The sequence below is a fragment of the Schistocerca cancellata genome, chromosome 5 (genome assembly GCF_023864275.1).
Source record: "Schistocerca cancellata isolate TAMUIC-IGC-003103 chromosome 5, iqSchCanc2.1, whole genome shotgun sequence".
NCBI classification, from domain to species: Eukaryota; Metazoa; Arthropoda; class Insecta; order Orthoptera; family Acrididae; genus Schistocerca; species Schistocerca cancellata.
In genome coordinates this window covers 9,706,124-9,719,946 of record NC_064630.1, presented here as the reverse complement: position 1 = coordinate 9,719,946, position 13,823 = coordinate 9,706,124, and the positions used below count along the sequence as shown (strand labels likewise).

The 13,823-nt window shown below is 41.6% G+C and overlaps 1 protein-coding gene across 1 annotated transcript in view; it reads right to left on the bottom strand.

The window, feature by feature from the left end:
- The window catches only part of LOC126187738 (discoidin domain-containing receptor tyrosine kinase B-like), a 71,392-nt gene that overhangs the window by 41,498 nt on the left and 16,071 nt on the right, over positions 1–13,823 (bottom strand). Inside the window, exons 2-4 of the mRNA XM_049928988.1 lie at positions 5,564–5,722; positions 5,373–5,487; positions 1,216–1,447 (exon numbers count right to left, since the gene is read on the bottom strand). Coding sequence (XP_049784945.1) covers positions 1,216–1,447; positions 5,373–5,487; positions 5,564–5,639 — 423 coding nt within the window. The 5' untranslated portion in view covers positions 5,640–5,722. The remainder of the gene's footprint in view (positions 1–1,215; positions 1,448–5,372; positions 5,488–5,563; positions 5,723–13,823) is intronic.

The following is a 13,823-nucleotide window of genomic DNA, read 5'->3' as shown; positions in this document are numbered from 1 at the left end:
ATCCTTCCCTTCGTGAACATTTGTCTTCAGTGTATTTAACCGAAGGCTAGACTGTTATTGGTTCCTGATATACCTACTACTCCCTTTCTCGATATGTATAAAATGTTCATTTGTAGTTGGAGAATTTAGTAAAGACATCTCGAATGTATTTAGTTGGGCTAGAATAAGCTGCGTACAAGTGAACAATGTGTAGTTAAGAGTTGTTACCGTGTGCGTGTTACAAGCCCATGTTTCAACCCTTCTTATGTCGAACAGCATGTTTACGAGTAAATATATACCTAACATAATACCTTCGATGATTTATTACACAGCAACTTCAATGTAGGAATGTTCATTTCATACTCACATTTTTAATCGTCTTAAACATTAATTTATTTCTTGCTGACGTCAATCTCGTATATTTGCAACGAAATTTGGTGTGTATTTAATCTAATATCGTATCGAGCAAGTTCCATGTTTCATAATTCGTGCGCGATGTTCAATGTTGAGCATCTTTGCTCAAACTTTCCGAAGCATTTCGTTCATAACTTCTCATTACATTAATTTCCCATAAATTCTTTAATATAGTTCAGTGCAGTATTGAATCTTTCGAAATAAAACTGCTGTGACTGTACCAGAAAATAATTTATTTTGAAAGCAAGTAATACGTTTCGTTTTACCTCATTTCGCTTCTTACTTTCAGTCGAAGCTTATATCACTTTACGAATCACTATATTCAATAGAATTCGATACATTTCATGTTCTTATTACTTCGCATCGTGTCACGCTTCAGTGATCGACTTCAGCAGAAATTAGTCTAGTGATCGGTCGGAGGCGGAGAAAGACACTGTAAATATCATTTTTATACAGATGAGTTGTTCGGTTTCTGGAATTAATAGTACTGTCTCACTGGGCACGTAATTCTGGAATTGCTTAAACGACAGATTCAGCGGTATCACGGCAAATGAATTCTAGAAGTGTGTGAGAATTCTGTAACAAGTAAAATTTCTGCATTCCAGATTCTTGGGGGATTCCTTGAGGACGTCGATGCTTAGCTCCTATCTTCTTACTCGTGCTGGAAACCTGGAAGAACTTGCATTGTCGAGATGACAATTCCACAATAACTTGACACTCCAGCCATTACGGTGCCACTACAGCATGCAACGACGTAAGCTTGCAGGTTTTGAGGAATGACAATAGGAAGTGCCGCTGTTTCGAGTAGGCTGCAGACGGTACCTTGCGCCCACTGGAGTCCCTGTAGATGACCCATCGCTGCAGCGCGTCCCTCCAGTAGAGCAGGTGGAAGGACTCGGCGTACTCCTGGCCCTGGCCGTTGCCGAAGCGGCCCTGCGTCTCGGTGGCGGTGATGAGGTGCGCCCGGCCCAGGTCCACCTCCAGGAACTCCTGCACCTCGCTGCTGATCTGCGCCTTCGGGCACCACGCGCCGCCGTTCTTCTCCTGCCGGATCCTGCCGCAAACCAGTTTCAAAGCGACTTGTGGACAGGCAGGAAGAGGCCTAAGCATCTGTACATGATCAGTAAGACGTTTCATTTATATATTACGTCTTTAGACTAACGTATCACTATGAACTACGAAAAATAGCGGCGTTTGGGCACGAAACACGTGAGAACAAAAGAGAAAATTACGACGACATCTCTTGATATAAACAGTAAAATCCATCTTAGCACATGGGGTATGTACTGTCTGCTCCTTATCCCCATAAATAGTTGACACACCACTGGAAAGTGGTAGGTTATGTGTTCCAATATATGGGACTTTCCGCCCCTTCGCATACTAAACGAAAATCCGTCAGGCCAAAGACACTCTACAGTAGGGTCGATAGAGTCAAAAATATTTTACGACAGGGTTGCCAAGGCGAAAAAATGGAATACCTGGCTCACTTTTCTATTTAGCCCTAAATGTCACACTACCTATTTCAAATAAAAATAGGGACTCAGATGGAGATTTTCAATCGCTTATTAATAATACAGTTACTGTCAGTATTTTGCGAGATCGACATTAAACGTGCTGAAACTGGAAAACAATGACTAAGCAGCCTCATAATTCGGCAGTTATGATAGCAACTAACTCATTCAGTCTCCTTGAGTGCTCAGTCTTCTTCCTAAGATAGTCGAATGACAAACAAACTCAAACTTCTTCATTAACGAAAATAAACTATTATCTGTTCTTCTGGGACAGGAGACGAAAAAAAAATATTGAATGATTTTGGTCATTTCCATTAAAGGTAAAACGAAATACCATCAAACTGTGGTCAAATATAAACATTTCACATATGAACCCTCTTTATCAGGAACGTTATTTTTCTTGGAAATGATTATGTGAAACTTTTGAAATGACAATTTTAAATTACTCACTCAACAACAACAACATCATCACATTTGTCAAGTCAGGCCCCGGAATTGAGAGGGGGCGGGGTGCTAATCGGGGTACCTGCCCCGGACGGCAATTTCAGGGGGCGTCAATTTCATATTCTTGAAGATAAAACCTTGTTTTAAAAAGCACCTATCATCCAGAGCACGTTGGTCTATCGATTATTCATAAGATATGATTCATATGATTTTGAAACGCATCGCTGTTGGTTTGAACATTTCTGAACACTTCCTAATTTGATTTCTGAACGAGTCGCAAGTTGGTTTTTGAATGCGTTCATAATGTGCGCGAAGTCCCTGCTAGGGGAATCCCCGTCACATCTAGAAATAAAAGAAAATTTTAGCAGACAAAACGGGACGTGGCTGTACGAGCTGACCCGAATAAACCCAAAAGAGTGAATGCCAATCGCTGTCTGTTTATGTGGTTGACTGGGTGTGCGAATGATCAGCGTTGTTATAATTATTAACGAAATCCATAGATTCATGCTATCACAGTGGTAATAAACGACTAACAGGAATAACAGGTAAGAAGCATTACACATTATCTTCTCAGTGTATCCAAGAAAATGAAAATTTGAGAGAAAATTTTTGCTACATTGCTACACTACTAAGAGCCAGTGGTAGTGTCCCAGATTAGCAGCCGCGTAAGTTCTGTTCTCGAAGTACCGCAGAAAATGCGTTGTACGAACTCGTAATACCGCCTAACCGGAGAATAAACGCAGGACAACTGAATCGGTGATTCTGACAGGATTAGTGAAGTTGACTGGAGAATAACTTTTGACAGTGACAAGATTGTATGCTAGTTCGAGCAAGGACAAGAAACGATGACATCACGCAAGTTATATGGAAGAAACTGACGATTCCAAATTTATATGAAAATGTCATGCAACTACTTTTCGATCTCTTGCTAGAGAAACTGGAGCATATGAATGAAATGTGAAACTATTTGCTAACATAAAACTTTTTGCTTGTAGAGGCTTAATACACATTTGATATTGGTGCTTCGTGAATTGTATTCTGTCGTGCTAGTTATGTAAACACAGTAGATAAAAGTGACCGTTTGTGCCAAAACAGTCTCACTTATTTGGCGAGTGTTACAGTTGCTACGGTATTAGAAAGGCCTATTAATTTTTGTCTAGCAGACAGAGACAAAATAGACGCAACCAAATAGAGAAACTACACCAGTCTTGAGTACTATGCTTATTAACAGTTTTTTAGTGTCAGACAACGACATTTTGGTTTTTCATGCAGCAAAACGTTTGACGACTTTGATGAGGTAAAAGATTCTTTCGCGGAAAGGAAAGCACGCCATGTGAAGCTTTAGCAAGATTAGAGAGAGAAATACGCTGAGACCTAAGATTTGAAGAAACATGCACCGTGCTGTCTTGCTTGGTCTCTTCTTTACTCGTTTAATATTTCGTTTATTTAGTTCTATGTCACACAGAAAAGGAAGTTACTAGCTAACAGGCAATAGAGAGTGCAAATTTTCTGCCGGCCGCGGTGGCCTAGCGGTTCTGGCGCTGCAGTCCGGAACCGCGGGACTGCTACGGTCGCAGGTTCGAATCCTGCCTCGGGCATGGGTGTGTGTGATGTCCTTAGGTTGGTTAAGTTTAAGTAGTTCAAAGTTCTAGGGGACTTAGGACCTAAGATGTTGAGTCCCATAGTGCTCAGAGCCATTTGAACCATTTTTTGCAAATTTTCTGAAGAGTTCTCATTCCCCAGTCACAAATAATCCTACCAAGTATTAGTTATGAATTTTTTAAGGTGGTAGGATTTCAAACCGGCCGACTAGGAGCAGGAGGGGTACCACAGGACATTTTAGTTTCCGCTATCCTGATTATAGGCTTGAATTTCACAGACCGAAGTACACTGCACTTTGGAACACTTAAGACCAAATAAAATGTTTTCCATTTGCTTGAACATGTATGTTTTGTACATAAGGCTCGCCAGAAATATGTGCGCTACGAATTAAACATAGTTTTGAAAAAAAATTTAAAAAATTTTTTGTCGTCCTATCTCAAACACTCGAAGGGGTGGGAAGGGAGGGGGATTGTCGGGGAGAGAAGGGGTCGTCAGGATGAAGTTTTTGCCCCGGTTCGGAAATATCGTAGATCCAGGACTGGTCATTGTTTCGATTTATATTTTATTGCGCTGCTAAGTCGATTGGGATTTTATGAAAGGGAGCATCCTTTCCACTTTGGCATAATGGCGTAGAATCTAAAAATTCTGTGATTTTAAATAAACTATCCACATTTCTTTTGGACATGCGTGCTCACATCAGCTGATCAGCACATTCCACTTTGCTTCGGCAACCCGGTGCATGGCTTGGTTGTGACAGAGAGCGAGAGAGAGTTAGAGAGAGAGAGAGAGAGAGAGACAGAGAGAGAGAGAGAGAGAGACAGAGAGGTGGACAGAGTGTTTTAAGATTGTGTGGCCTACGGAGTAAAACACAGACATAAGAACAGCGTTGGTTACTGAATCTATGCAGAATGATAGGGATAAACGTGCAAATACTTCTGTTGACGACTGACGTCATTGTACTGAACATTACATCAATATTTACTTTAGTTTCAGACTTATAGTCATTGTTATATTTTTATGATGACTAGTAACCGCCAGTTGTGTGTCGCACGACCAAGCCACTAATGTTTCTTTTCCTCAGAGAGCACGTGTTGCGCTGGACTTTGGACACTTGGATGCAAAACAGTAATCTATACTGACAGGCACAGTCCACTTAGTGGCGCAGTTACGATCGTGGGGGAAACATCAGATAAAGCATCCAATGCACTTTTAGCACAACAGCTGTACTAATACCCCAGACTCCCTCTATATCCTTATAGTATACCTCCTTATTCCTTCTTATATTCCGTGTGCTTATGCCATTAGCTTATAAGTGGTTTCGGTTTTGCGTTCTCCACCTCATCGCTAAAAAGGTTTATGGGAGCTGACAAGACAGCCAAAAGAGAGACATGTGTGGCTAACGCAGCCCTGCCGGTGACTCACCTGGCGTTCTGCGGCCCCACAGACTTGGGCTCATAGGAGGAGCTGGCGGACACTGCGGAGTCCGGGATGCGGCCCTCCTCCATGCCGAGCGCCACGTGGCAGCTGGCCGGCGGCCCTGCAAGCACAGAGCGTCGCTAGCGGTCTCACGCACGGTGGGCGCGCGCCTGCCAGCTAGGCAGCCAGCCACTCACCCTGGTGACGCAGGGCTGCCGCAGCCACGGCGCCAGTCAGCAGAAGCAGGACGCCCGGCTGCCGCCTGCGGCTCATGCCTGCCTGCCTGCTCAGTGCCGGCGGCGGGCTGCCATGTCGCGGGGCGGGGCCGACTCTCTCACTGCTTCACCTGTCGTGCACTGCAACGGAAGCACACAAGTGTTAATAAGCGTTCTGAGCCATCCATTCTGTCAAAACAGTGGTACTCCAAAATTCTACACACCCTTACGTTACTTCTGACACTCATTTCTTGCAATAGTCGACCTAATCTATGCTCGGCACATTTTATTCGAGTTTTTGTTGTGTTTTGAATAGAATATGTATGTTTTCTTACTACAGAAACTGTATTTTTATCATGTGTTTATTAGGTCACGTTCTTCTCCATCTCGTCAGTACAAGGTTTGAAACTGTGACTTGAAAATAGCTCAGAACTGGATGGCAATGCAATATCAACTTGCTTTCTTGTCTGTTGCATGGCGGAGGGTACTTTGGGTATCACTAAAATTTCCCCCTTTTTCTGTTCCAATCACGAATCGTTTGTTCAAAGAGTGAATGATTATATATTGGTCAAATCAGGTGAAGGGAAACTGAAAGAAGCCTCAACTTTATCACATGCCTCTATTATAACCTCATTAAATGTTTCAAACCGAATTAACACTTTCATATGCACCAGACTAAAAGGGGCGATAATGTTTAATTTATGTATATATAAAGCGGTATGTGTGCATGTATGTTTCTGTCTCCAGGATCTCCTCCTAAGCCCCTGGATCAATTTCACCAAAATATACACAACTTTCACAGGTATAAGTACTTCGACATTTACAATCTCCTAGCTTCAAAAGGAACACAGATACAGAAAATAAAAATGTTGTTTTTGTAGCCCCTGTCCTATAGGCTTTCCTATACAACATGTGTGTTGTGCAGCAAATGTATCAGCCTGCCTTATTGCCCTCCTCTGCAGAGCAGTCTACACTTCAGGTGCAAGAAACAGTTTTCCAGCACCTGACATTTAGGCAGCACTGCTCTACAGACCTGTTGCATTGGAATAGTACTGGCCTGCTTTATCATGCTGCTTTCTAAAACAGCCTATAGACCATAGGCTAAAGTTGGTGTTTATGCCCGTGACATGTAGGCTGTCCTGGGAGTGGAATCAGCCTGTTGTATCGACCTGTTTTGCAGGACTACATGTGCAAGTGGGTGGCAGAAGGATAAGATCGACAGAGGAGAGGCTGGACAGAAGGACAGGGGGGGGGGGCATGAATAGAAAGAGAGAGGTACTAGAGGATGGATATTGATGGATGGGGTAGGAGGGGATGGGCAGAGACAGAAACAGTCAACAGAAAGTAGGAGGAACAGAGAGATCAGAAGGAGAAGATGGATAGGGAGAGGGGGAGGAGATGGTCAGAAAGAGCGGAGGTGGCGGTGTACATAGAGGGGAGCATAAGAGACGGAGAGGGTGAGACTGGACTAGACAAAGAGAGGAACAGGATGATATGAACAGAGGGAGAGGTGAGAAAGATGTGGTCTGAGAGACAGATGGATAAAACTTACAAAGAGGTGAGAGAGGAGGAGATAAAGGATGGGAGAGTGTGGGGAGGAGGAGATAGATGGATAGAGGTGGTAGCATCAGGTGGACAGAGAGATGAAGGGATGGTGAAGTGTACACAGAGAAGGGGGAGGAGAAAGTGTGTGCAATATATGTGTCAAATGCATACATGGGCAAAGCCTCAGGGGATCAGCTACTCATTGAAATAAAAACGAGTTCTTAATGTACCTTGTTTTTAAATTGGACTAAAAAGTATTAAATATTATCTCTTAGCCCCTAAGAGACTACCAAATCCATACTTACCATGCTGAAAATTAGTAATTGTCGATTTCAATGACTATGAAAATAGTTTAATGATTGGAAAAAAAGGTGGATGCATCCAGTACATAATGATGAATGAATCGTTCATCTCCTCACCGTTGTACTACTTGTTTATTGATGCAACAGTGGTTCACCTCGTTACTACTTTCTATTGCCAGACTTTCGTTTTAAATCCCAAATGTATTTCCATAACGGTTGCAAATTCTAAAGCAGAAATTTTCAAATAAAAAATTAGATATATTAAAAATTCATTTTTATTTAAGTAATTATTATATGCTTTTTAGTCTAGTGAGCGTGAAAGTTTTCAGTCGATGTCAAACACTTTGATAAGATTACAACTGATACATGTGGTTAATTTCAGGTTCATTTCAGTTTCTCGACATATAACACAACCGATATATTACTTCCTTCTGACATTTATCTCGTGGAAAGACAGTGAAGGTAAAAGCTAGAGAGATTCGAGCTGACGTGGACGCTTATCGCGAATCATTCTTCCCACAAACTATTTGTAACCGGAAAAGTGGGGGAAATGTCACTACTACACAAAGTACCCTTCATCATGCACCTGACAAGAAAGCGAGTTAATAATACTTTGTCATCCCATTCCGAGCTATGTGGAAAGTTTCAAGTCTCTAGCTCATCAGGAAACGATAATGGCAAACGTAATTCCCTACCTCAGCCACAGTTCACACAGGAAAGCAACCAAACAAAAACGTGGTAAAATGGTCTTGTCTGCAGCGAGACAAGTGCCCTTCAGATACTGTGATGAAATCTGCAGGACCATGGTATTGCTACTGGGTACACAATAAAATAAATTCAGTTGCTCATTGCTGCTTAGTTCAGACAACATTTGTGACACGTTATTACTAGTGAATTTGCTCTGTCTTCGATATCTCAATAACGTTATCTTTCAACAAGTTAGCGCAAGGCAGTATATTCGCCGCGATGTTGTGACTTACATCGATCAGACGGTGTTCAGCTGTTCTCCAGATGTTTCACCCTCTGGAGGAACCTGTCATCAGTTTTTGAGATAATAGCACAACTACCTTCGCGACCCACTATTACTAACGAACTCTGGTAAAGAGTTGAAGCAATATGGAATATACCCGTTTCTATCATCCACGCTGTTAGAATCGAGGGGCTGCCAGATCAGAGGGTGTACTGCTGCCAGATGTGGCAGCACTGTGTACAAAATTGCACACCATTTATATCCCTAAATCGTATAGAAATATAATCAGGTATTATCCCTCCGCAATTGGCAGCTAACGAATTTGGCTCAATAACCATAGCGGTCATAGACGCTGCACACGTCCTCCACCACCACGCCACGCTGTCTGAGAACGAGGAGCGGAAGAGGGTGAAACGTGCAGAATTTAAGTAGCAGGGCAGTCGCTCTGCATGCGACTTGGTTTTATACTTCACATTTCTCAACAACATAGATCATAAACGAAACAAATTTTAAGAATTATTTCATTTTTTTGCCACACAGAAGACATACTTTTTGACTGATACAAACTGTCGCCATACGGACAGTTGCAGACAATTTTACCGATCTCGCCACTCAAGTTGCCACATAATCGTGATTTATTTAGTTTCACAGTCCTAAAAAGAAATGTCTTTGACACAAATATGTCGATTGAAATATTATAGCACTTTTATAATCTTATTATGGAGACGTGGAAACTCTACCCGAGGAGGACAATGTAGACATTCTTGACACTTTTAACGCAAAGGATTTGTCGTTAAAACGGAAGTACCTTTCAGATCAGTCGGTTACATCTGCACAAGGACAGTTACGCTTTCAGCTGAAACGGCAAACGGTCTCGAAAGCAAATGTACGTTTAATAGTGTCCTCAGAACGTTGAGAAATCTATCCTTGTAATTCTTTCAAGGCCATAGTGACTTCGTCAAGCCTCGCGCTTCATTAATGGCAATGAGCTAAGGGAACTAGACTGTGACTGTCAAAATGTGTCGTTTCCCTCAAATGATTTTCTTTTTAAATGCATCACTATCAAATCAGAATGAAGTTGTTTCTCACCTTGCAATGTCTTTCTGTGGACACTGTACAGTCTAGTCCATATAAAGTGCTACATCTACAATTCGTTCCGGGTGTTTTAATTTTCGTTCCGGCGCTCCTTTTTCCTCCATAAAATCCACAATAGCGAGTTTTAATTGGAAAAATTGTTCCAAACACGACCCCTGACTTAGCATACGTACTTTCCAGTAATACGTATGTGAAATATTCATACGCTTCGTTCAGTTCCACCGAATACTGTTCCAGCTGACTGTGGGATAATGCGAGCTACTTCAGGAACTTCACTACTTATACCACCAGTTTCTTCACGTGCTGCATGCTTGCAAATTTCTTGATGTAGAGAACAATGAATGCCGTCTGTCGATCGTAATTTTTTGCTCTTTCATTGTCAACTAAATCTTTAAATTGTTTCTGCACAGTACTGCAATATTGTTTCACAGAAAATTTGCAGTTCCCATAGATTATGCGGCAGAATAATATCGAATGAGAATTCTCATCCATCTATTCTGTCATTCCCATTCATTTTCAAAGGCTCGTGACGACAGACGGTTAGACTGCCTGTTTTTGTGCCAACAATCGATAGACCTGTTAGCACCCTTCACACCTCGGACCAATAGTGAAGTGTAAACAGTGATGACACGACGATTCTGCCGATCGCAGAATACTTGTGGCGGCCGAAAACTTCCACACTGGAGTACTAAATGAAAAGCCACACATTGCCGAATACTTTCGGGAAGGAAAGAGCATCGCAGAGACAGGACGAGCCCCACACTAATATAGACGGACGACGAGTAAAATTTGGTTGTTTTCTATACTTCCCATGTTGCAGTTTTGACGGCTAGCAGTGCAATTTTCGAATTTCCAAATCAGTATATTCTGGTACGACTGAATGGGCAGCAAAAGAAGTAAAGAGAACTCTAAAAATCGCCTGGAGCGCTTTCGATAAAGTAAACAAGGTTTCGAAACGGAGCTATGATTTGTGTGAAACTCAATACTTTGAAAGATGTGCGTGCTACCAACTTTGAGGCCGGCCGCGGTGGCCGAGCGGTTCCAGGCGCTTCAGTCCGGAACCGCGCGACTGCTACGGTTGCAGGTTCGAATCATGCCTCGGGCATGGATGTGTGTGATGTCCTTAGGTTAGTTAGGTTTAAGTAGTTCTAAGTTCTAGGGGACTGATGACCTCAGATGCTAAGCCCCATAGTGCTCAGAGCCATTTGAACCATTTGAACCAACCTTGACATGTCAGAGAAACATGAATTTTTATACGGAAATCACTGTAAAACTGAGGGTAACGAGGCGAGAAATTGAGAGGAGGGAGACGGAAGACAAACCAGTGGAGCAGGTTACATATTGGAATGGAAGACGTAATTAGGCTTGCTACGGAAATGAAAGGGATGTGTCAGAGGCAAATGCCCTACCAAATGGGTGGTAGGTGGGCAAATGAAGGTATTTGACGGATTACAACACATGAGGAAAGACTGAGACGATGACCTAATGAAAGACAGGTGATGACAGAGAATCAGTCGGGACCGAGGTAGATGCACGCACGGGAAAACATGGTAGTGCGTTTGTGACTTTAGAGCATTCCATTACTCAGCAGCAGGTGTCAACAGGCTGATTCTGATGATTTAAAAAATCTCAAAGAAATAGTGATGACAGAGTTCCTTTAAAAAAAATTATTTGTTCATGTTACTGAATTTTAATCGAAGTGCTTTTCTTTCGTCCTGCAGGAAAATTCATTTTACCGCTGAATGTGCTATTACCGAAGGCTAAGAACTACTGTACTGAAACAAAATACAGTACACTTCATGAAACAACAAAAATTCTTTCATTCAGTCCTATGCAAAGAAAGCACAGCCCCTTAGATGCTTACTGGAATACAACGAGAATCAAAGGGAGAAAATGGTAATTTTTACTTTTCCAGTACAATCGGCTGTTCGAGTATTATCAATTTAATGTAACGTTTATCCTAATAGGTAAAGCGTAATTTATCGGCTGCTCGAGTATTATCAATTTAATGTAACGTTTATCCTAATAGGTAAAGCGTAAGTTATTATCTCTCTCCAGCCAATACATCTTTTTCGGTAAATGAAACTGTTATTTTCATCCTGGTGAAATGGTACATGATATACATTTCACGTCAGGAACAGATGTGCGTCATTATAGTTCTCAAGTAATACGGCTTACAGATCGAAAATCTCATTCGAACACCAGTTGCCGTGGACACATGCTCTGTACCTGTATGACATTACACGTATGATATTGATTTACAGTCTCGTTTTGGGGTAGTACTGGGACTGTCGTAATTTCAATAACGCCGCTTTGCCGGCAGTTCTCAGTTCTGAGGCTTATTTTCGCCCTCGTTTCTGTCGTCATACCTACAACACTCCCACAGTTACTGGTTACTTTGAAAATGATATTTCGTCTGTAAAATTTATGCGGAATTGCGCCCAAAAGTGATCGTCGAAGACAGTTGATATTTTAGCAGGCAAACCGCCCGCTGTTTCGAAGGTACATTACCCAACTGACGCTGTCATATTTTAAATACCACTTAATGCTACTTTCTAAGCTCTTGTTGGATTGTTTCGTAAGTACTGCTCATTAGTATGGGGTTCTTACCATATTCGATTAATAGATAAGATAGAGAAGATCAAACGAAGAGCGGTGCGTTTAGTCTACATCTACATCTACATCCATACTCCGCAAGCCACCTGACGGTGTGTGGCGGAGTGTACCTTGAGTACCTCTATCGGTTCTCCCTTCTATTCCAGTCTCGTATTGTTCGTGGAAAGAAGGATTGTCGGTATGCCTCTGTGTGGGCTCTGATCTCTCTGATTTTATCCTCATGGTCTCTTCGCGAGATATACGTAGGAGGGAGCAATATACTGCTTGACTCTTCGGTGAAGGTATGTTCTCGAAACTTTGACAAAAGCCCGTACCGAGCTACTGAGCGTCTCTCCTGCAGAGTCTTCCACTGGAGTTTATCTATCATCTCCGTAACGCTTTCGCGATTACTCAATGATCCTGTAACGAAGCGCGCTACTCTCCGTTGGAACTTCTCTATATCTTCTATCAACCCTATCTGGTACGGATCCCACACTGCTGAGCAGTATTCAAGCAGTGGGCGAACAAGCGTACTGTAACCTACTTCCTTTGTTTTCGGATTGCACCACGTGATCGTTTAGTCGACGTAAGATCATTATGGTGGTACCCAACAAACACCAACGGTAGACAATACAGGAAGGCCACCGGACGTCACAGACAGGTTTGCTATTGAAATTCTTATGGCGTACGTTCTAGGAGGAGTCGATAACATATTAGTTCCTCCCACATATGTCTCGCAAAATGAGTGCAGCGAGAAAATCAGAGAAATCCGTCAATAATGTTTACCGACTGCCAGTGTAACAGGTAAAGTGGGAAAATATATTTATTTAGCCTGATCAGATAAGGGCCTAAAGGCCCTCTTTTACAGCTGACCAGGAAAAACACATACCAAACATTTCACAAAAAAGTTCACAGTATTAAATGTCATAATAACATTAACAATGATAATAGTAATAATAGTAATGGATGAAACTAATAATAATAATAATAATAATAATTCTTTATGGAACGAGCAGAAACTAGCAAAATACACAAAGCAATCACTCGTATAAATACATCGGCTACACCATTGCAATTTTATAACCACTTCTACAACCCTTTAGATCACATAACATCAACAGATATGAAGAAAGTAAATTGGAAAAAGAGAACACTACATGGCAAGCACCCGTATCATCTAACAGAGCCACACATCGATCAAGACGCATCCAACACATGGCTAACAAAAGGCAATATATACAGTGAGATGGAAGGATTCATGACTGCAATACAGGATCAAACAATAAACACCAGATATTACAGAAAGCATATTATTAAAGATCCCAGTACCACAACAGATAAATGCAGACTTTGCAAACAACAAATAGAAACAGTAGATCACAACACAAGCGGATGTACAATACTAGCAAATACAGAATACGCCAGAAGACACGACAATGTTGCAAAAATAATACATCAACAACTTGCCATACAACATAAACTAATAAAACAACATGTTCCCATATACAAGCATGCATCACAAAATGTACTGGAGAATGATGAATACAAATTATACTGCAACAGAACCATTATAACAGATAAAACAACACCACATAATAAACCTGACATCATATTTACCAATAAAAAGAAGAAATTAACACAACTAATCGAAATATCCATACCCAAGACAACAAATATACAGAAGAAAACAGGAGAAAAAATTGAAAAATCATCAAACTGGCTGAGAAGTCAAAGA